Consider the following 22,322-nt stretch of genomic DNA (forward strand, 5'->3'; position numbering starts at 1 on the left):
TCTTTTCTTGCAACTTAATTTCCTGATCTGCCTTGAACTTGAATGACTTTTTCAACAGCTCTGCACATTTCTCACCATTGTTGCATTTTTTGGGGAAAAAGTGGTTAAAGTTCAAGGACTTGATCTGCACAAGTACTGGTTTCTTCCATTCAATCAGCAACAAGTTATCCTTAGCTTGCCAACTTATCCCCAGTGAACCCCATGAGGTTACCCGTGGCACTGCACCAAACCAGCAGTGTCTGCAAGCCAATAGCTCTGCGGTCCAATGCACTGTCCTCACCAAGTTCAATATTGACCCAAGTTATTCAGCAAATTTGATACAGAACACCAATTCCAAGCCCTCGCCAATGATCCTGTTTTGCTCTCTTTACTGGCTTCCTTTGCCAGCTCGCGCTGCAGAAGAGAGAAGAGTGTCTTTCTGTGCTGGCACGCTCCCCATCCCATCCCACCCCTTCCCATTCCATCCCATCCCGTCCTGTCCTGGCCGAGTTGAGAGGATCACTAGCAGTCACTTATCAGGATGAGGTGTGTGGCCCGGGCCTGGCTGAGGGGCGTGTCCCTGCTCCTGGTGCTCCAGAGTGCTGTTTCCATGGTGATGCTTCAAAACTCCACAGGCATGGGTCAGTTTCTCGACAAGTATCTGGATGAAGATGGGGACTGGTGGAAGGCCAAGCAGAGAGGGAAGAGGGCCATCACTGACAGTGATGCTCAGCTCATCCTGGACCTTCACAACAAGCTCCGAGGCCAGGTCTACCCTCCAGCTTCCAACATGGAGTACATGGTAGGGGGGTGAAGACGCCGATGTGTTTTCTGTGCATATGTCTGTGTGTGTGCCATAAGTGTTTTGTTGTTGCTGTGATCATAGGATGACTTATGGGATTTATCTGTATTAAGTAGTACAACACTGCACAATGTACCCCCATGCAGTTTGTTGGTGCCGAAATACTTGCTAACAAAGCTTCAACCCCATCCTGAACTCCCTAAGAGTCTTGCAGAGTTGTAGGGCATATAGCTTAGCGAAGTGACCCAGTCACCAGACTGGCTGGCTCTTGTCCCACTTGGCTCCATCTCAAGCATGCCTGCATCCAAGCACCTTCAGTTACGGGACCCCCAAACAAATCCGTACCCACGTGACTACGGTTGTTTTGCCAGAAGAGAATTCCGCTAACTCACCAGTGATCACATTACCGTTGCGCTTTTTACTCATGCAAAGAGATTTGTTTGACTTTATACTTTGGCCGTCACGTGTGTGTACAGTGCCAGATCACTTTTCACAGTGCAATTAGAATCAGAGCACAGCCCTGTGGCTTGTTTTACCAGCTGCCCCCTGCGTGTGCTCACACACACTCGTGCGCGCACACACACACACACACACACACACACACACACACACACACACACATACACACACTAGTATTCAGTGGCCTTACGTTAGTCAATGCTCCAAAGACAGCCATCTGGAACTCCTCCAGGTGTACTGCATGTGTACGTACTGTGTCCCACTGCCTGACCGCTACAGTGCATTGCCACCAACAGTACTCTGGAGGTTAAAAATCAATACAGTGTGCAGAAGGTAATGAGGTTTTATCATTCTTTCATCTCCACTTAAAGAACGACAGAACAAAAGGCAGTATTATTCCAGGGCAAAGGCAAATAAACAGTTCCTGCTGGGGGCAATTGCTGGGCTGTGTAATTGTATAATTGAGAGTTTGGACTTGAGGACCCCTTGTGGGAGTGCGTGTGTGTGTGTGCGGTTTTGTATGTGTGTGTTTCCATGTGATGGGGGGTGCATTTGCATGCCTGTGTGTGTGAAAGCACCGCTCCGGCTGGCAGGCTCTTGGTTGAGGCACGCTCTAGTGAAGAAGTGCTGAGCCAGCAGCGCACAGCTCCTTTCTACTGTCTCCTGTTACAGTTGCCTGGCTTTTTTAGCTGCAGGGGCACCCAGGGGTGAAATACAGAGAGGCATGCAACAAGAGGACCTGAGGTGAGGGAAAGAGAGAAAGAGAGAGCAAGAGTCAGGGAGAAAGATAAATAATTATAGAGTTGTAATAATGATAAAGGAGATTTGCCAGGGAGTGGTATGCATGGAGTTAGGGAGAGGCAGAATAGCAAAACAGGTGCCAGAATCATTGAAACGTTATGTTGATGAGGAGGTTGAATAAGGCGGAGGCAAAATAAAAATTGAAGGACAGAATGAGAAAAGAAAGATGGAGACATATGGGGAGGATATAAAGTAGGAAGAGAAAATGCCTTGTAAGGATAAGTGCTGAAATCTGATTTGTAATTCAGCAGATGCCAATATATTTCAAGTTAGGAGCAGAGTAGATACTGCTGAAGCCTCACATGAAGTAGATTTTCACTGTTTTTCTACACATCACGTTGAGGAGTGCTCTTTCCCTGTCACTCTGCTTTTCCCCTTCCTCTGTATTGTGCTGCCGTCACCTCTCAGAAACCGTCACAGCTTCACTGTACTGGAAGACTTCATGGATGTGCTCTGCTGCTCTCTCTACACACTCTTGCATACAGACGCACACACGCACACACACACACACATCTGTATGTGCATATACACCCATGAATCAATCAGTTCTGTTATTGTCCGCTACGGTATTAAACCACAACCCGACTGACCCTCTCTGGTAATCATAACAGCAAGTCTCGCAGATAACATCAGTCCAAATCCCTCCCTTTCCCTTTATCTCCCCCCTTTCCCTCCCTCGCCCTCACTCACTCCCTCGCCCTCTGTGACTCCCTCAACCTCAGTCTCCTTTATCCCTGTGGCTCCGTTCTCATTCTGTCATTATCCAACACAGCGGCCCAAAAATTCCCCGGATAAGCATTCACACTCCGTAGCGATCCACAAGGCTACCTTCCCACCCAGCAGCCTCAGCAGGTGACAGAAGGTGTTGCCTCTCACTGAAATGTTGACCCCATGGTCGTGGATATAAACAGAGAAGTGTCAGCGTTTGAAGCACTGTAAGACAAACAGATGGCATCTTGGGAGAAAAGGGCCGTCCCTGCCTTGATGTTTACCCAGGCTTGGCTGGGCACCACATACTTCTGAAGGTGGTGGTGGCGATGCTCGAGGTTTTAAAGATAAAGCTGCACTCAAATCTTTCTGTTCAGGGTGACTCAGAGTTGTGCACACATGGATCTGCAGCATGTGTTGGTCAAATATTATTTTTGTTCTGTTTGTTTTTACATCCCTGGTGTACGTGATAGGTGGGGTTCTTGGATCAGAGCAGTCATCTGGTGGGTTTGTGAAAGTTGATACCAATACCATTTTAATATAGTAGCTGTCCATAGCTGATATTTTACACCAATATTCAAAATCTTTACATTTGGGTGTGTTTATGATCACTGTGTCTTTGATTATGGCTACACGCATGAAACGACTCAACTTTACCCAACAGTTTAATTCATGGTGGGGCTGGACAGGTCTCTGAAACAGAACTTAGAGCTTTATGGGACACCAAATCACTCAATTTAAACCTAGTTCTTTTAGCGTTTGCAGCGCCTTAAAGAAACAGTTCACCCAAAACACAATCTAGTACAGTGTGTTCAACTAGATAGTTTCTGCATGAATTGGCAAGGATTCAGTCTGACGCGATTTTCCACTCTCCCAGCACAAGACTACTGGCAAGCACCAATTAGAGGCAGATAGATACAGTTTGCTGATGTTGTGCAGGAAATTGTTGCCAACAAAACTCTCCGCCCCTGAAGACTGTAGGTTGTGCTGTGTATCCATGCCACTGTTTTTGGAAGGAGCTGTTGCTCCTGAGTTTTTTGCATGTAAATTTTTGATGGCTACAAAAAAAAGAATACCCATCCATTCCCATTGTATTTGAGTACCAGGAGACAGACTGGAAGCCTCACCAAATCTCACACAAACTATCTGGATGGCTAGATTGCACAAGGGTTAAGTGGGTTAAGTGGGAATATATATCTTTGTATGCTGGGTGAACTGGTCCTTCTTACCTGGGTGATCCAAACTTCTGATTCCCTTGTAAGAAAAACATAGATTACTGCCCTTTAATGACTAATTTAACAAGGTTGTCTAGATCACAGAATCATTATTAAACAACTATAAATTAATGAATGGATAAATAAGTTAAAAATGCAAAGAAATTTTAATTTATTCTGATATATACATATATATATATATATTTTAATAAAATTGCTAAGCAATTTATGAGTGTAACCCTACTATCTGTCCACTATTTGAAAGTTAATTTGGATCCTGCCACGCGTTTCTATGCTGTGGTGGTCAAACCGTGTTACTGTTATAACATCATGATAGGAAGATAATGGGAGTGTCTGGCTGACAGAATTTAAACAATGGTCAGCTGCAGGGCCTCTGATATGAGTTGATGTGGGCTGGAATGCTCAGCGTGAAAAATGGAAAATAGCAAGTAACACTGCGCTGTTACTGTGGGAACAGAACTGGTTATTTTGGACAGTCATTTCAACAGAAACATGCACACATATGCACGCAAACACATGCAGATGCATACAGCCACACTTCTCCTTCATATCATAACAACATTGTTCTCTATCTCTGTTTTCCTATTTGCGAGCTTTTTATTCCATCACCCACTCTTCTTTTTCTCTCACACAGACTTATCTCCACTTCCCGCCCATCCTCACTCCGGTGTACTCTTTTATTTATCTCTGCCTTTTTTTTTCTCACTCACTTTCTCCAACTCCCATATCTGTCTCCCAGTTTTTTATTATTTCTCTGCATGCACAATTGACTATGAACAGGAAAACCCAAAACTGCAGAGGAAGTTTACCCTGCTGTACCCTCTGGAATGCAACCAGATGACCAAGGAAGAAAAAAAAAACTGGCCGCAAATGAGGTGTTAAGCGAAATAAACAATGCAGTGTGTGCAGCGCTGAAAGACTTTAGCAGGGGAGGTGTTTTTCTTTACGGGCCCCAGCAGAAGTGCGGTTGGGGGGGGGGGGGGGGGGGGGGGGGGGGGGGGTCTGGGTTATGAGGCCTCCCCTGCTGCGCTCACTGTGCAAACAACAGCAGCTTGACAAGCAGGCTGCGCTATGTACCAGATTCAACAGCTTAGAAATATGTGTCTCGGTCAACAGTTTCTGAGCCTGCTTTTACTGTGAGTTTTAACATCTGAGGGAGATTAGATGATTTCCTTGGCTGGCAGGTTGCCGGTTGCATTATGAAAGACATTCTTTAAGAACAGCACAAATCATCCCATTTTGATACAAACCATATTCAGCAACTCTTTTTTTCCCCCCTCAACATGCTTTAACCAGGGTTTTGGTCACTGCTGGCCTGAATCCCAGTTGTGGCCATGCTCAAACATTTTCCGAACCATAATCATTTATTAATGGCCAACAACAGTGCGCTGACCTTGTTCCAAGCATAAAATTGTGCTGTGGTTCACAGATCTTATAGCAATTACCACAGCTCATCTGTAATGTGTTTCAGTCTGCTTATCAGTGTAAACACATTGATTACTTTTTGGTGCAAGGCTACTTGTCAAAAAAATCGAAGGAGGAAAATGACATGGTTGGATATCAAGGTTATAACTGAGTGGTTTTCTTCGGCAGTCCCACTCAGCTAATGATGACCAGGCTTAAATTTCTCTGACATCTGTGGTTCGGTGTCATTAGCCTGATAGCCACTAAATGGGGGCAAACAGGGATAACCAGGGCTTACTCATTCATTTTTACAACACTCACCTGCCAAGGTAAACCAATACAGTAATTGTTTTTGCATCTCAGGGCCAACAGAGTTAATTTTCTAAGCTGGGATGGAGTTTAATAAAAACAAATTGAAGCTTCAGTCAATTTTATAAACATTTTCTAGCTGGCCAAGCGTCTTTCAGTCATCACTTCGCCTTATTGCGCAAGAGAGATTATAGGCCAGGTTTCCTTAACATTGGTGCACTCCAGCTACACAGGTGCAGAGTGCCCATGAAAACTACACTCCACACCACCATAATACAACGACAATGGTTTATTTGTATGACAATTATGTAACATTTTTACAAGTCTTTGTGTGTCCGGGAAGCTGATATGTAATCACGGCAGAGTCAGCCATTACCTTAGTGCTGCTGATTTCGAGAAACAGCTCCACTCAGCAGCTAACAGGATTCCCAGAAAGAGCAGAGGAACCTGCTGGAAGAGTTAATTTGCTGGGCTGCCAGACATCCTGTTGCTAGGCAGGTGTGTGTTTCAGGAGTAATGCAGAGAGCAGCAGTTGTTTCTTGGGGGACTGAAGTAGGTGACGGACATTGAGGAGGTGGTGGAAGAGGAGGGAGGGGATATTTTAGGGTCTGTTATTGGATGAGATTTCAGTGAGGGTAAGCTATGACTTCCAGGGCCCAATGTGTGAAATGTGAAAACATCTGACACCTTCACTAGTATACTAATGCACACACACAAACACACATACATGCACACATAGACACAAAGACACTAACACACTCATACAAACCCCCAATGTTAGATATCCCACATGGTGAGAGTGAAGGTGTGCAATTAAACACACAGCATCCTTCAAAAGAATTACAGCTGGTGTTATTCTAACTTTTTTATGGAAGACCAGAATGTAGGTCAGCAGAGAGGAAGGACACTCTTTGCATTCCCAGAAAACCCCAGAATGGCAATATGATCCTTTAGTATCCAACCAGAGCCAAACTTGACTGAGAGGGCAATTCAGAGAGAGGTAAAACGAAACAAAGGCTTGCACCCAGACGCCTCGAGAGACACATATGGAAGGTATTACTTAAGGAAAAACAGTCCATGCTTTTGCATTTTTTGAATAGCCCCCAATCTTTAGGGAAAAGGCATCCAGGTCAACCCAGCTGAGCTGCAATCAGAGACTCAAAAAAGCTCTCTGTGCGACAGCAGCAACACATCAGCATACTTCAGCACTTAGTTTAGAGGTCAGTCTATTTTCTATTTTGATATAGCAGCCCAAGCCCTATTATAATACAGAACAGTAACACTGGCATGTGTTTGAATAGCACCCAGTCCCTTTTGTCAGACTGCATCATTCACAGGCGACCGATTTCTCCACAGCAGTGAATATCTTTAGCTACAAGATGTTTTATGACCTAACTCTCTTATGCAGTGTGACCCATTTGCAGATTTCAGCAGATCTGTATCGCTGATCTCCAGGAATTTATCTCTTAATCACTGTTGGACGCACAGGGTCCATAAGAAAGCTGTACCAATAGTCGGTGTCTAAAATAGAGTTTGTCCCCCTCCTCTCCTGTGCAGGTGTGGGACACAGAGCTGGAGCGGACGGCTGAGGAGTGGGCAGAGACCTGCCTGTGGGAGCATGGCCCTGCCGGATTATTGCCCCAGATAGGACAGAACCTGGGCGCCCACTGGGGAAGGTAGACCACTTGCATATGCAACGTTTTTAATCACTCTGACACCCAAATTAAATTGTTAACAAAAATATTTAACAATTCCTACTTTGACCTATGGAGATGCTTTTTTTTCTGGATTGGAAAGTACAGACTCGTAGCAATATACACATATTTTAAATACTAAATATATTATTTAACATTTTTATACTTCTAAAAAAACCTTTTATTTGTTTCATTTTTTAAAAATATTTTTTGTCACTTTTGTACTGTTAAAAATATTACTTTTGTGGTTATTTTTTGTTAGATTAAAAAAAATTGATTGATTGATTGAAGAAATAAAGGCAATTTTAGTATGCCAGTGAAGCGTTTATGTTTTAGAGGGTTAAAAAAAAAAAAAAGTCATCACATGGCTTTTTTGAATACTTAGCTTTGATCGGCCAATCAGCCTAATCTGAGGGCTGATATTTGTGACTAACAGCCCGCTGTTTCACATTTAATCACATCGCTCTGCAATCAGTTTATAATCAAATTAATGAGCAACACCTGTGCCAATAAGATGCTCCTCCTCGGTTAGAGAGGCAAACACTCAGCTAACCGAGGCTGCAGCCGTGAAGGACTTTTCCAGTTCTACATTTCATTTATTCTGAGAACACAGAACTTTTTATTGCTGGTTAGAGGCTGAACGACAATCTCATGCAATTTGTTTACATTGATAAGCATTGATAACATTGCCCATGGGTGGTAGTGTCAGGCGTTTCCATGGTTGCAGTCTGCCTTGTTTGTGGGGGGGGAGGGGGTCATTTTAAATCAAGCTGGGATCATGAAACATGCTGTCAGGATTATTTTGCAATATGGACCAGCTCGCTGTATTTGCTGTGCTTATCTCCCACGTCCTTAACCAAATACAGCAGTCACCTGTGCCGCTAAACACATTTTGAAATACATTACCATAAACCTTGTGATTTAGTGTATGTATATTGCTTTACAATTTGCATGTTTAGCAGCTGATTGCACGACTAAGCAGACATTCTTTGATTCCTTTTGCGAGACTTAAAGGTCCAACCGGGGCTGTATATTCATGTTAATATCGGTAATGCATTTATTTACCTGCACATCGATTCAGCCATGGTGGAGGCGGATAGAAAAATCATCTCTTTTGCAGTCGCTGCTGATAAGTAAACAGATCATGGCCTTAATGCATAATGCAAGCTCCCACAGCAATATAGATGTACCGAGGGGGTTATTGCTATGATGTTTTGGACATGGCAGTCATTTCTGTTCTTGCTCATCTCTCCAGGTATCGTCCACCTACATTCCATGTGCAGGCCTGGTATGATGAGGTGAAAGACTACTCCTTCCCTTACCCCCAGGAGTGTAACCCCTACTGCCCATTCAGATGCTCCGGCCCGGTCTGCACTCATTACACACAGGTAGCTAGGCACGGAGCACACCATTACTGAGGACAATCAGAAGAATAATGCATGCTGTTTTCAAGATACTCAAGGACACTTTACCTGAAACAGTGTTTGCACAAAAACAGCACACAAAAAACAGTGTTTTATGAAAGCGTGAATGAAAAAAAGGTCCTTCTATGATAAAAGGCTTTGTGGTGAATGCTTGTTTGATGTTCTGTCTTGTCTTTCTGTCATCGCCCGTGCAGCTGGTGTGGGCCACCAGCAGTCGTATAGGCTGCGCCATCAACCTGTGTTACAACATGAATGTGTGGGGGCAGATTTGGGCCAAGGCTGTCTATCTTGTCTGCAACTACTCGCCAAAGTAAGCACATTTGTTTTGAAGTAAATGAAAGCTACACGACTGATTAAACAGGCCGCAAGAGAAACAAATCTTCCATTGGTGTCATTCTAAATGTGTCAGTACATTTGCTACTGAATGAATTGTTTTCATTCATATATATAATGCATCTCTCAGTTTAATTTAACTGAACGCCTCTTAGTTGGCGTGCAAAATGAGCTATGACAAATGAAAGCAGCAGATACTTGTGACTGTTGTCAGTTTTGTTTATTCTTTACACGCTATGTGCAGTCCATTCACATATTGTTTGACCTGAACAGGGGAAACTGGTGGGGCTATGCCCCTTACAAGCATGGAACACCTTGCTCCGCTTGTCCCCCCAGCTATGGAGGAAGATGCAAAGACAACCTCTGCTACAAAGGTATGTGTTTGTGCATGTGTGTGAGAGAAAGTGAAATAGAGAAAGACAGAGCAAACATGTTCAACAGACTAACATGGTAACTTTACTTGAAGATGATGGCTCGCACACTCAAGAGGAAACGGAAGAAAACAACTTCATAGAGCCAGAAGCCCCTCGTACCCCGCAGAAGCCCCGGCCCCGGGCCCCCAAGCCAGAGAAGTTTGAGCCTCCCAGTCTTCCTACCCCAGCCCCCACCAAGCCCCCCACAGAGGAAAAGAATGAAGTGGTCAACACACAGCAGATGTGTAAGCTGCCATTTAACTGTTTATTCTGTATCTAGTTTCATTTTAAAATAGTGGGTGTAGGATCTGGTTTAAGGGGCGGGAGGCACAGGGTATAGGAGGGAATACAGTATGGGAAACAGTTTTTCAAAATCAGGTCAAAACCGTGGAATTTGTGAATAGCTCGGCCGTTATTGTTGATCAAGCAAAAATGCGTGAGTGAAAAAAAAAAGAGGCCTCGAACGGAAACATTTTTCTTGCAATTTATCTCAAATTGCCTTGATGCTCTGCAGCCTTTATCTGTCAACTCCCTGATTAGCCCTGACAGTTTTTGAAGTGTACTTAATATTGCAAGTCACTCTTTGGAGCAGGGAGGGTGCAGAGTTCTATTTTAGCGTGATCTCCTGAGTGTGTGTTTGCTTTTGGCCGGCTGAGAAGGGTTGAGGGGTGAGAGGGGCTGGCTGTGGTTTTTAAATGGCTTCCTCTCTCCAGTGCAAGGGGCCTGGGCTTGTAAGCTGAGACAGTGCCGCTAGTACTGCTGACCACCCTGAACCCTCCTGCAGGAATTACTCTCTTTGCTTCTTAAAGTATCACAAGAATAGTCTTCACTCAACTGAGGCTTTCAGAAACAAGGCGTCAGCCCGTCACTGCATGTTAGTACCTGCGCTAAAATGTGTTTATGTACATGTGTTTCAGCTCAGTTTGTGACCTGCGACACCAAGCTACGAGATCAGTGTAAAGGAACACCGTGCAATAGGTACAGCAAGGATGAAATGTGATGTGATCACCACAACACATAGATGAACAGACTTGATCACTTCAGAGTTATTTTTCAAGGTGAAATATAACAACATGTGTTTTGTATTCATCTACAGGTATGAATGCCCAGCTGGATGCCTAGATGCTACAGGAAAAGTAGTTGGAACTGTGTACTATGAAATGGTGAGTACACTTTTAAACTGATGCATTGATCTGTGTGTTGAGTAATCCAGACTATGTGGGGTGTGAGACAGTCCGGTTCCAACTTATTTCCCTTGTTCTTCTTGATTTTTGCAGCAATCTAGTGTGTGCAGAGCTGGCCTACACGCCGGTGTCATAGACAATGATGGAGGTTGGTTGGATGTAACGAGACAAGGAAGAAAGGACTTCTTCATCAAATCCAACAAGAATGGAGTCCAGTCTGTAGGGTATGGGCGTGACATTTGTGAGGCCATTGCCACAAAATTATACAGATGAAAGAGCCATATCAGTAAAGTCTGTGTAAAATGACCACGAACTGAACATACTCTTGTGTTGTGTCTTGTCTGTCTTGACAGGAAATATCAGAGTGCTAATGCCTTCATCGTCTCCAGAGTAACAGGTTGGTATAACAGTTACACTGTAGACCTAGTTATGCAACATTTAATATTGAATTACACATGCTGTGTTGAAATTGTGTTGGTTGACATAGAAAATGTTTCACTCTCACAGTGAAAGCCATCACATGTGACACCACAGTTGCACAGCTGTGTCCATACCAAAGGCCTGTAAAGCATTGTCCAAGGTAAGAGCCTGACTCTTTGATTAACAGCCTACATGATTGCCTGCCTGTATTCCAGTCTCTTTTTTAAGTTTTGAACCCAACGTCATCTTTTTGCCTCTCATCACACACTTCTACCTGCTCTCTTTTCAGATTATACTGCCCAAGAAACTGTATTGAAGAGAATCCTCAGATATCCCGAGTAATTGGCACCAGAATATACTCTGATGTAAGTCCTTCTTTATGAACTTTAATAGGTTAAACCTATTCGCCATTAGGGTTATCTTATTTTTTCCCATTATACAGAGCTAGTGTGGTGGTCTCATAACTGAATCAGCATCTCTCACACTTTTTCTTTTCCACCACGTGCCTCTGCAGAAATCCAGTATCTGCCGGGCAGCGGTCCACGCTGGAGTGATCAGGAACGATGTGGGTGGTTACATCGATGTGATGCCGGTGGACAAGCGGAAACAGTACATTGCCTCGTACCAAAACGGCATTTTCTCCGAGAGGTACGGGATGGCGCGTGGCTAATCTGCTAGTAGCTAAGCTGACCTGAGTGGCTAGTTTACGTCAGAGGCACAGTTAGTTAAACCCTCTGGGGGAAATTTAGAAAAACAACCCCCCCAGAGAGAAAACTAAGAATAAAATGCTTTTTAACATAGGCTGAAATGAAGCTTCACACAATACTGGGACACTTTAAATGGCCATGGACAGATTTAGGGCATTTTCATTCATATTGGATGAACAGTTTAGGGGCCATATCCATTAAAAAAAAAAAAAATACTATTATTGCCTTCAGAGTAAATGTAGGAAAATAACCACACGATATAGGAAATTCACATTTGAAACTCCATACCCACCGCTTCATCACAGCAAAAATGTTGTGCCTTAAAGGTAGAAAATAAGTTATTGTAATGGTAATAACAGAAAATCCTCAGTTGCAATGAAAGAGACAGAATAAATAGAAAATAAAAAACCTGAATCTAAAAGTAATGCATTGATGGAAATAGTTGTTCAGGGTGAATAATGGGCATGTCAGCAGTCTGACTTAAAACTTGGGAGGAATGCAAAAGGGGTCTAGTCACCAGGGTTTGATGAAGACAAGTGAGAAATAAATATCTCACAGGTAGAGACAAATTTATCCTCTCTGCTCTCCCTTGTGTACCTAATCTTTTCAAGATGCAGGCAGCTCATTAGATCTCTCAGAAATTGTATAGGGTGGATTAGCACACTTAGTTTAAAAAACAATAACGATGTGAGACTGGATGTGTTGTTTGGTGGTAGGCTGAAAAGGGCAACTGGTGGACGAGGGCCTATGTCTTTACCTAGTGCCTCAAATAAAGAAGAAAAAAAAAAGACTTCCATAAGGAATGCAGTGCACGGCAAAGCCAAGACACATGCATTATGGACAAAAAGGCTCGCTTATATCTATCACACAGGGGATCAATATCAAGTTTAATTTTTGACAGCTTACGTTTGGTCCAATAGGTATGGTGGATGAACTTAAGTTGGATAAGGTTGTGGCAGACACAGATGGAGGATCAATGGATTCTGGCTAAGATCTCATTTTTCTTCTGAAAACACATAGCCCAAGCCAGTCTCCCACCACACTGGGGAGGGCATGGAATTGAAAATCATCATGCAGAATAGAGACTACTGCTTTCCCTTCTGACACTAGCCTATAGAGCGCTGTCAAGCCTCATTTTAGGTGGAAGTTTTTCACAAATTTAAAAATATCTGAAAAGGTGAGGTGAGATAAATTGCAGTGGCAACTGGGATAAGGAGGCGAATGTGTTTTCTATACAGACACTCACATAACTTTATCCTCACTCTGGTCCATATTCTAGATGTATTATCATGTAAGGAATGAAGGTAAGCCAGCCTGTTGTTACAGGAGGAGTGTACAGAAATTACATGGAACTCAAAACGACCTCTGAACTGTCTCCAGCTATGGAGTGGGTCATTACTTAGATAGGAGAGGCACAATGACAGTGGAGAACATAATAGGGCAGTTAGAGATAAGGATTTACAAGAGGCTTCCTCTGTCTGAATCCATGCAGGAACCAGTTACTGAGGCCACAGTGACCATGGTGCCAATTTAAGATTAGAAGATTTTGAATATTTGCTGCCCAGCAACACTCCTGAAAATCAGGGAGGGCTTAGCATCCTGAAGGATTTGAACTTTGTAGGAGAGATTTTTGGATTTTAGCTGAACATTCGTTCCATATAAATGAAAATATAGCTCGGCCTATTGCTTTAAAATGTTATACGAATGAAATTCAGCAAACCTTCATGTGATGTTGCTCCCAAGGCTCTTAAATTCACTTGCTGCCTGTTAACAAGGGGTGGCTGAAGTAGGAGGGGAGTCCCTGACAGCCAAATTTAGAGGGAACACTTCACTGATTGTTAGTATCAAACTTATGCCCAGGGCCAACATGGCTTATAAAATGGAAGACCTGGGGCGGGGAAGTGGCAGGTTCAGAACTAAAGAGTGCTACATTGGGGATATAAAAAATATATTTTGTTCCACCCTCCCTCACACTTATGCCTGACGCAGTTTCAACGACATTTATTGCTATGGTGAGGGCTTCATATCTGAAGCAAAGACGAGGGGTGATGTAGGCACCAGTTTCACCTCATGTTTCAACAAAATATGGAGAAGAGGCATCTCTGGTCTGTATGGAGGCTCGTGGAGAAGTGTATAGAAGCCAAACCCAGGCAAAAATGCTCTCACCAAATACAAGTCTGTGCAGAGTATAATGGGGTTGTCCCACTCTACACGGTCAGATGCATTTTCTGTGTCGAGAGGGATGAGGATCTCTGCCTTGTGAGAATCAGGAGATGAGTACGTGCAACACCAGTCTAATATTGAAGAAGGCCGCTCTATATTTAATGAGGCCCATTTTGAGGTCCATGCAAATTATTTCTGGCAGGATGGATTCCAACCTGCAAGCCAAGATTTTAGCAAGGACTTTGGCATTAGGGAGGCAAAGACTTATGAGGCTAAAGCTACAATGATCAAGTAGGTATTTGTCATTATAGCCATTATTTCACTGTCATTCATTCGAGATGCCAAGTCAGTTTGGAGAGATTAAGAATATATTGAATTTTTTGATTCAAGTAATCATTTTCGCTGTGTAGTTCAAACTTCTCCCCATGCAATGAATTCCCAGTGTTTGAAAGGAGAATTAAATGGGAAGGATTCAACTGTTCACAATGAAGGGAGCTTGCAGTTGCTTAGAAAAGGACTGCCTGTGAGGCTGACCCTAATAAAGTGAGAGCATGCAACTGGCTGTACCAGTTTCTAACAGCATTAAAGGTATAGGTTTGTACTAGGCTCTGTTAAAGGCTAAAAGCGACCCACATACTGTGTAGGCTGTTCCACTTTCTTTTTCCTTCTTTTTATAAACAGTAAATTAGACTGACTTTGGATTGTCCTGCAGAATGAGTGTTGTGAATATAACCTATGTGGAGGACGGAGGGACTGCCCATTCACAAGTGTGCCAGCTGCACACACACACACACGCACACACACCCACACACCCACACACACATACTCATTGATTCATTCTGTGGCCTCTCCTTCTCCTTTTTCTGTCTCTTTCCTTGTCTCCTTGTCTCTCTCCACTGCATTTATCTTTGTCACACCGCTGAGATGCCTGACGTCTGTTAGTATCCGCCTGTCATTTATCTGTCTCTTTTCACTTCACATCGTGTCCATCTTTGTTGGATTAACACGTGAAGTCCACTGTGTTTGTGTAAAAATGGAGGTTTATCTGTTTGCTGAGGGAGCCTCAGCCCCTACCTGTTTGTGTCCCATCTGTCAGCAGAGTGTTTGGCCACATACTGATGTGGACGCTTCTCTGTAAAACCTGAAGTCTATCTGTTTGTGTGTATCTGTCATCTGCGTGTCTCTGTAAAAGGCTGGGAGATGTTCTGTATGTGACACATGCCGCACCCAGGCTGACTCGCTCTTGTTCTGTTCCCTGCAGCCTCCAGAACCCTCCTGGAGGGAAGGCGTTCCGGGTGTTCGCTGTGATTTGAGTGCCCCAGAGGGCGGCTTCACCAAACACCAGGCGCGGTTGGGCTGTTGAATAGGTGGTAATCAAGCCCTGTTGTCAAACTCAATGACTGAAATGTTTCTGGCTTTGCTACACTCCTGGGGTCAGATGTCGTCTCCATGACGGCGTAAACCAAGCAACAAAAACTTGACACACAATAACAAGCCCGATAAGAAAATGTCAGCACTCACTCACATGGAGATATGTTTTCATTTTGTCATCTTAGTGGGAAATTGTTCATTTTATAAACTGTAAATATCTCAGAATAGTTTGCTAATATTTTTGTACATATGTGTCAATAGTATCTTTTTTTTTTTTTTTTTTTTTTTTTTTTTTGTGCCAGTGTCTTGCCTTTCCTACAAATAGTTGTCTACAAATACAGAAAGCCTATGATATAACAATATAATGGCACTTAAGGATTAATCTATTATTTTTTATTGTCAGTGTTTGTGAGACTGTCCCATTTGACAGTTTCAGGTCCGGCACATTTTTACGGGTGCTCTGGGAAAGTATCTTATCACATTTTGTTATCATTTTTTAAAAATAACATAGGGGAACAAATTGTTATTCATTTATTTTTATATGATTCTGTTTTGTAAAGGAATGCTGCTATGTGTTTTTCTCTGTTGTTGTTCCCAGTGTGATGTTTTGTGTGTGTATGTGTGTGTACGCATGTGTTTTTTTTTTTTTTTTTTTTTTTTTTTCCAGATAATGTGGTTTAGTTAAAACTCCCTGCAGGTCGGGAAGTACACACATCCCCTTAGAGCTGTTATCCTCACAACAAGATTATGTGCTAGACTTCATTGTGCATCTGATTTTACTGGATGTCTGTAGTCCAATACTCTTTTGTAGGTCATATAGATCGATCTCCATTTGACACTGATAAAAAGAAATGATAATATGCAACCGTTAGCTGCAAATTAGATGATGTAATAAAGAGAAACAGTAACATAACTAGGTGATATAATATATGCTTTATTTCACACTCGTATTGGCTTCTACAGCATAAGCACTCTTCTCTGAACATTACTGAGCATATGGTTGTATTGGAACAATGATGCAGTAATTTCTCATATCAGCACATTCACATTGAATATATCGCAGAACATAAAGTGTTGTATGGGAATGGTGATATAGTAAAGCAACAAATGTGCCTATTGATAATTTGTATCAGCATTCAGCTCTCTGTCAAGGTGCTCTCCCGATGCACAATGAACTGTATTGTTGTCTCTGTTATTCTGTGCAGTACATATATTTTCCCTACCTCAGTTTGTTAGGAAAACTTCATTTTGCAATAAAATACTACAACCACAACTCTCTGTCGAGTGTCCCTACACATATGGAAAAAAGAAAATCTTGCTTGCATTGTTCAGTACATTTTGAATATTGAATACCATACCCTCTGCTTGGGTTTCTTATCATACAATTATAGTCAATACCTGATGTTTTGTCATTCTATAAGCCTACTAAGCGATTTGTAGTGTAGCAATTATATGAATGTTTTACCTGACTGTTAAAAAAGCACTGAAAGTGTTGCGCTGCAGATTTGTTTGCCCTGTCCTTCACAGCCACTCTCTCTTTCCATCTCCCACCTTTGCTGTCAATAACAAGCCACAAGTAATGAAAAAAGTTTCAAAATGCAGTGTTCCAAAGCTTACAGTAATTGCAGGATTAATTTTAGAACTTGACAAATGGCCTGCTTAAGACTTACCGGTATTTTACAGTTGGATTTCTTCCTAAATATGTGTGGTAAAGGGGTGTTTGTGTGTCATAACTTTTCTGAAGCTGAAATAGTATGATGATAACTGAGACACCCATTTGCTTGTGCTACTTCATCCCAGCCTATGAAATCGCAAGTCTTGAAAAATAACTTTGCTATGACTTTTCAAGAGTATGGCCAGGTCTATAACTTGTAGGCCTTCTGAATGAATGTACTCTTCCAGTTATACCAACTGTCCACATATGAAAAATAACAATTTCATTGACATGCACCAAATAGCTTTGCCACATTGAAATAGACAAATCATGTACACAAAAGGTCATGGTTCGTGAACTGCTCATTGAATATGGGTTATGATACTCTCATTAAATCTGGCAATCTGCACAAAAAGCCTCACAGTTGATGAGAATTTCACATCGCACCAAGCCAACGTGATAAGATTGCAAAGCCAGAAAAATCAAACAAAAGTGTGGCTGTCAAAATACTTCACAGGGTCATGAAGTGGTGAGCTCTATTGGTTAGATAAGGGATAACTGCTTCACTACTGAACCCAGTCCCCCGGGCCTCCAGGTCCTTTCCTGCAGTTGTGGGAGAACGCTACACTGCTAATGCGAAAGTCTCTCAGGATGTGCTACCAGCTCCCGACATCCCTACCCTGTTGTTCATTCATACCTTGGAGAGCGGAAGTGTTTGATTTTATGCCCCAGCTTCCCCCTTAGGGCCAGTCATGAGGAAGTGGACTCGTCACTCCTCATTTGCCTCTGAGCAGCAATGGAGCGAAATGACCAATCCATAATGGGTTCCACCATATCCATGTCTGACAGTGTTACGATGTCTGGAGGGCTGCAATGGGTTGTGACTCAAACTGCCAGTCTTAGTTAGGGTCCAGACGAGTGCAACCAAATTTTACATGATGGGCTGAATATGCAGTGTGTTGAATGTACTGCTACTGGCCTAGTAACACCAAGGTGACACAATATAAATGGAATCTTTTCAAATGGTTTTTGTAAATGTCTTACAAGTTGGCAATTGGATGGAAATAGTAATTAGGCACATATCCATAGTGACAGATGTTATTGCACATATGGGAGAGTGCATGTTTCATGCTTCATTCTGAGCAAAGCATGGAGACACACTGGCCCTTGCATTATATGTAAAATCACTTAGTGAAGTCCCTGTTGGTTAGGGATCAAGGAGAAGAAGATCAACAGAGGCTGACATTGTTTGTGTGTCTGTCTGTCTAATAGAAGTCAATGGTGTGATGGAGGTCAAAAGATTTCTCCATATTGGCATCTTGCATATTACTGTACTGTTGTACAAGAACTGCATATGGTGCATGAACAGAAAAAAAAAACACATATGCACACTACACATGCACTTAAATACACACATGCACACACACACACACACACACACACACACACACACACACACATATACATGCTAATACTCATTCAAGCACCCACAGATTGTCTCTGCGATGTTTACATTAAACCCTCTCCATCGTGATTGGCTGAACTCTGCAGAAGAAGGGGCACTGAATGATTGATAGGCCATCTACATTCACCCGAGTCTTGTGAGAGGAAAAGAGAGGCACACATCAGACACATGTCAAAATTCACAGCAGGGTGCGGTGATGGGTAGCTTTTTGAGGCCCTGGAGAGTGAAAGGGGAGAGGATGAGAGGGATAGTGAAAGGTTGTAGAGGAGAAAGAGAGAGAGAGAGAGAGAGAGAGAGAGAGAGAGAGAGAGAGAGAGTGAGAAAAGAAAAGAGAGCAAGAGAGAAGGCCAAAGACAACAGCAGTATTGATTCTCTGACACCTTCATAACAATGACACATTGGAACACAGCCTAAGCTACCACACATGTTCTGACCTTTCCTTGACTTTCAGAATGTTAAAAACAATTAAACAATTCAGGTTTCATAAAATAAAGTTTTGTAGCAGATCCTGCATACTTTCTTTGATCAAGCAGCTTTAGTACCATGTCAAATATCTCGGGTGAAGACGCCGCATGACCTCAAATAATTAAGGTCGAGGTAGTGCAGCGTATCAGTTGATGGAGAAAGATTGTTGTCTGCCCTGATATGTGAACCACATTAGGACCAAACTGACAGACAGACAGCCACGGGCCCATTAGGACCGAGGAGACGGAGTGCTGCGAAGACAGATGGGATGAAAGACAAGCTCGCAGCTAGCAGGGTCTGCATGGTGCCACCAGTGTTTTCAGACTGTCGTTTAAAATAAGGAAGGCCATTAATAACCTCCTCACTCTGCTCCGCTCAGCTGCAGTCTGGTGCTTCTCGCAGGGCTAAATGTGGTGCTGCATGGCAGCAAACTGGCAGACTGTGTCAAAGAGACCATATATACCTGAGAATAGAGGAATAAAAAAAGAGAGAGAGAGACAGACAGGCAGGGACACAAAGTATGTGCGTGCTTCAGAGTTTGTCTGTGCTGCGTGTGTATGTAAGAGCTGTATATTTGGGTTTAATTGTATTACTCATGTTGGATAGCACTCTTTTCACTTACTCACCTGTTTGTTTATGTGCTAGGTCTATGCCGCCTGTCCTACTATGGTTGGATGTGAATCAGATAGCAGTGATGCAGTCAGAGAAGCCGTCAGCACTGAGGTGAAAAGTTATGGTTGCCAGTGGTAATGACTGTGTTCCTTCTTGTCAAACCTTTACTTTGGCAGATGAACAAAACATAAAATTTGACAGGGAGTGTGGGTTTTTTCCCCTCATGATCCAAAAATATTACATGTACATAGCCACACTATGAATGTGTTTTTGCAAAGACGGAGTGGGTACTTTGGTGGAGAAAAAATAAGCTTTTCCTGAGTGGCAAGGTGACTCATATAATTATTGAGTTATTTTAGGCCTTTATGCTTTTTAAACAAACCTCTGACAAACCTTAGACATTTGATTTATAATAAGCAGTCATTACCAACTGGCTCTGCTTTGACCAACTTGACCAATGATGTGACTGAAATTGAAAAACTAGTCTTGCAAGCTATAGTGTGCATGCAGATTGCAGCTCTTCCAAATCCAGTCAGTCAGTGAACCCTTTTGGAATAGATTATGAAATTAAAATTTGGTGTGAGACAATCAGAGGCCAACAAATGGAGTCTGGGCTGAATTATCTCCACTTGAAAATTTGATGTATATGTCAAGCATGTGGTTATATTTTTCTTCATGTGGTCATGTGGGCCTGCGGTCCACCTTGGTGCACTCAAACCCTGATGAAAAAAAAAAGTTGCTTTTAAAACTGTGTACAGTAGGTGCTATATCACACCATAAACCGCAAGCACTGTACATTGAGAATATCTGACAGAATGTTCAAAACTTCACAACATACACAGCCGCATGTGACGCAGCTACATGCTTTCCAATATTAGGCTATTATACTGAGGTGTGAGCAATGTGACCTAATACTGTCAGAGCAATGGGTATTTTCAGGTAAATGGTTATGGAGTTTTTTGCTATAATCTGTAATGTGAGCCGTAATGGCGCATATCAAATTCTGGAACAAAATAGTGCCATCTGAAAGCTGAAGTTACAGCAGCCTACATGTTGTCAACAACTCAGACTTGGCCAGCGTGCTCTACCAGGTTAATTGCAGGAGGCTTTAACAGATCAAATACTTTCTCTGCCTTCCAGTCCAAGACAAATAAATTAGGTTTTTGCTGTGCCACTAAGAGAAAAGGTTCCTTTGTTTGACAGAAAATAAAGAAAATTGGAGCTCTTGCTCCCGCGGGATTATTTCTTTTATGTATACTCAGGTGAGTAGAGGACAGGATTAGGAACATCTGGCAAAGTTGCACTTTAAAGATTAAACTACTCTGTATTGAATACTGAATATCAACACTATTGCATCTTGTTTTGCTCTTTCTCACCCTGTCTCCTTATCTCTCTGTTATGCACACACATCCCACAAGCCCATGACCACACATGCACACATGCTTGTTTGATGAAATAGCCACATATTTCTATATGCTTTATAACCAAGAGAAAAAAAAAAAAACTGTTCATCACAGGATTTACTGTCTAACTTTTGCAGACCCAAGACACTAACACCAACATTTGTTCCTCCAGCCTTCCAGCCTGTATAAATGAGTGTCAGTGAGGCTGTTTTATGCTCTGGATGCAGATGTGGACCACATGTATAAGGCTTTCTAAAACAAGCAGAGAATAAGGGAAGCTGTGCTTACAGTACCTCTCCAGGAGAGGCTGGCTGCCTACCAGGCTACACTGGTTTTAGATCTGCCCCTCAGAATGAATAATGACAAATCATCATATCTAGATTCCTTAAAATGGCCAGGTCATATCTCTCCAGCGGAGGAATGTAAAGCCCTAAGGCATGGACTAAATTTTTATATATATATATATATATATATTTTATTTATTGTACAAAAGCCTTCTAGAGTTAGTATCACCCAGGGCTAATGCCATCTATTGGGCTCAGAAGATATTTGTGTATTGATGCATTTTGAAAGCTAGGTCATTTTCCATGTCTTTCATTCAATGTATTATTTTATGGATGCAAGTGAGTTTTGTTGTTCTTGATCTTGAGGTTATTGTCTTACTGTGAAAAAAAAAACAATAACAACAAAAAAAAACATTTTAGAAAATCACAGTTTCCCAGAGATACTGTGACTAAAGTGAGACACATCAAAAGATAGATCTTTTAAAGTACCATGTCTTTTAGCGAAAAAGGGAGAGCTGAGCAAGCTGGGAGTGGAACAGAACCTTTCCTGCCTATCCAACTCCCAGATGTGGGTCAGTTGAGATTGTGATGATAATAACAACAATAACAATACTACAGCTTGGGAACTTGGCATCAGCGCTCACACACAGAGCCATGGATAATAGAGGAAATGGCTTTGGTTTCAAAGAAACCCTGTCTATCCAAATGCACAATCAGAAGGGCCTGCATGTAGAACAAACACTTGTTTGCAAAGGAAAGGAAAATAAATGTTGAGTAAGGATTGGAATCAACTATAAGACTCGCGCCTGGCAAGACAACAAGGAACAGTCTGCAGTGTTAAATGCCGTTGCGTATCATGCCCAAACAATAAGGCCATGGATGGCAGATGGGCTCAGGCACGCCTTTGCAGTCAGTCATAATAGTAGAAGGAAGTGAGAGACTCTTGGGCTGAGGCCCAGCAGGCCCAGGGGTAGAGGAAAAAGAAAACAGCATAAGAAATGAAGAATGAAAAAAACAAAAATCATGAAAAACT

The 22,322-nt window shown here is 42.4% G+C and overlaps 1 protein-coding gene across 3 annotated transcripts; it reads left to right on the top strand.

Annotated features, from left to right (window-relative positions):
• Nucleotides 1–520: 520 nt before the first annotated feature.
• Nucleotides 521–15,348, top strand: crispld1a (cysteine-rich secretory protein LCCL domain containing 1a). 3 transcript variants are annotated; one of them, XM_030079449.1, is made up of 14 exons: nucleotides 521–781; nucleotides 7,255–7,373; nucleotides 8,647–8,779; nucleotides 9,010–9,125; nucleotides 9,422–9,522; nucleotides 9,609–9,806; nucleotides 10,479–10,539; nucleotides 10,658–10,724; nucleotides 10,839–10,969; nucleotides 11,099–11,142; nucleotides 11,253–11,325; nucleotides 11,455–11,530; nucleotides 11,680–11,813; nucleotides 15,297–15,348. In XM_030079449.1, the coding sequence occupies exons 1-14, from the start codon at nucleotides 521–523 to the stop codon at nucleotides 15,346–15,348; spliced, it is 1,566 nt and encodes a 521-aa protein (XP_029935309.1). The 3 variants fall into 3 exon arrangements, with proteins under 3 accessions (XP_029935309.1, XP_029935310.1, XP_029935311.1); XM_030079450.1 differs by having other exon boundaries at nucleotides 9,615–9,806; XM_030079451.1 differs by having other exon boundaries at nucleotides 9,636–9,806.
• Nucleotides 15,349–22,322: the final 6,974 nt, after the last annotated feature.

Source organism: Myripristis murdjan, chromosome 20 (genome assembly GCF_902150065.1).
Source record: "Myripristis murdjan chromosome 20, fMyrMur1.1, whole genome shotgun sequence".
In the NCBI taxonomy this organism is placed as follows: domain Eukaryota; kingdom Metazoa; phylum Chordata; class Actinopteri; order Holocentriformes; family Holocentridae; genus Myripristis; species Myripristis murdjan.

Excerpts from the sequence above, each read along its gene's own strand:
- crispld1a (XM_030079449.1), top strand. The coding sequence starts at position 521 with ATGAGGTGTGTGGCCCGGGCCTGGCTGAGGGGCGTGTCCCTGCTCCTG. Across the intron at positions 782-7,254 it reads CTTCCAACATGGAGTACATG|GTGTGGGACACAGAGCTGGA; the intron begins GTAGGGGGGTGA and ends TCTCCTGTGCAG. Across the intron at positions 8,780-9,009 it reads TCTGCACTCATTACACACAG|CTGGTGTGGGCCACCAGCAG; the intron begins GTAGCTAGGCAC and ends TCGCCCGTGCAG.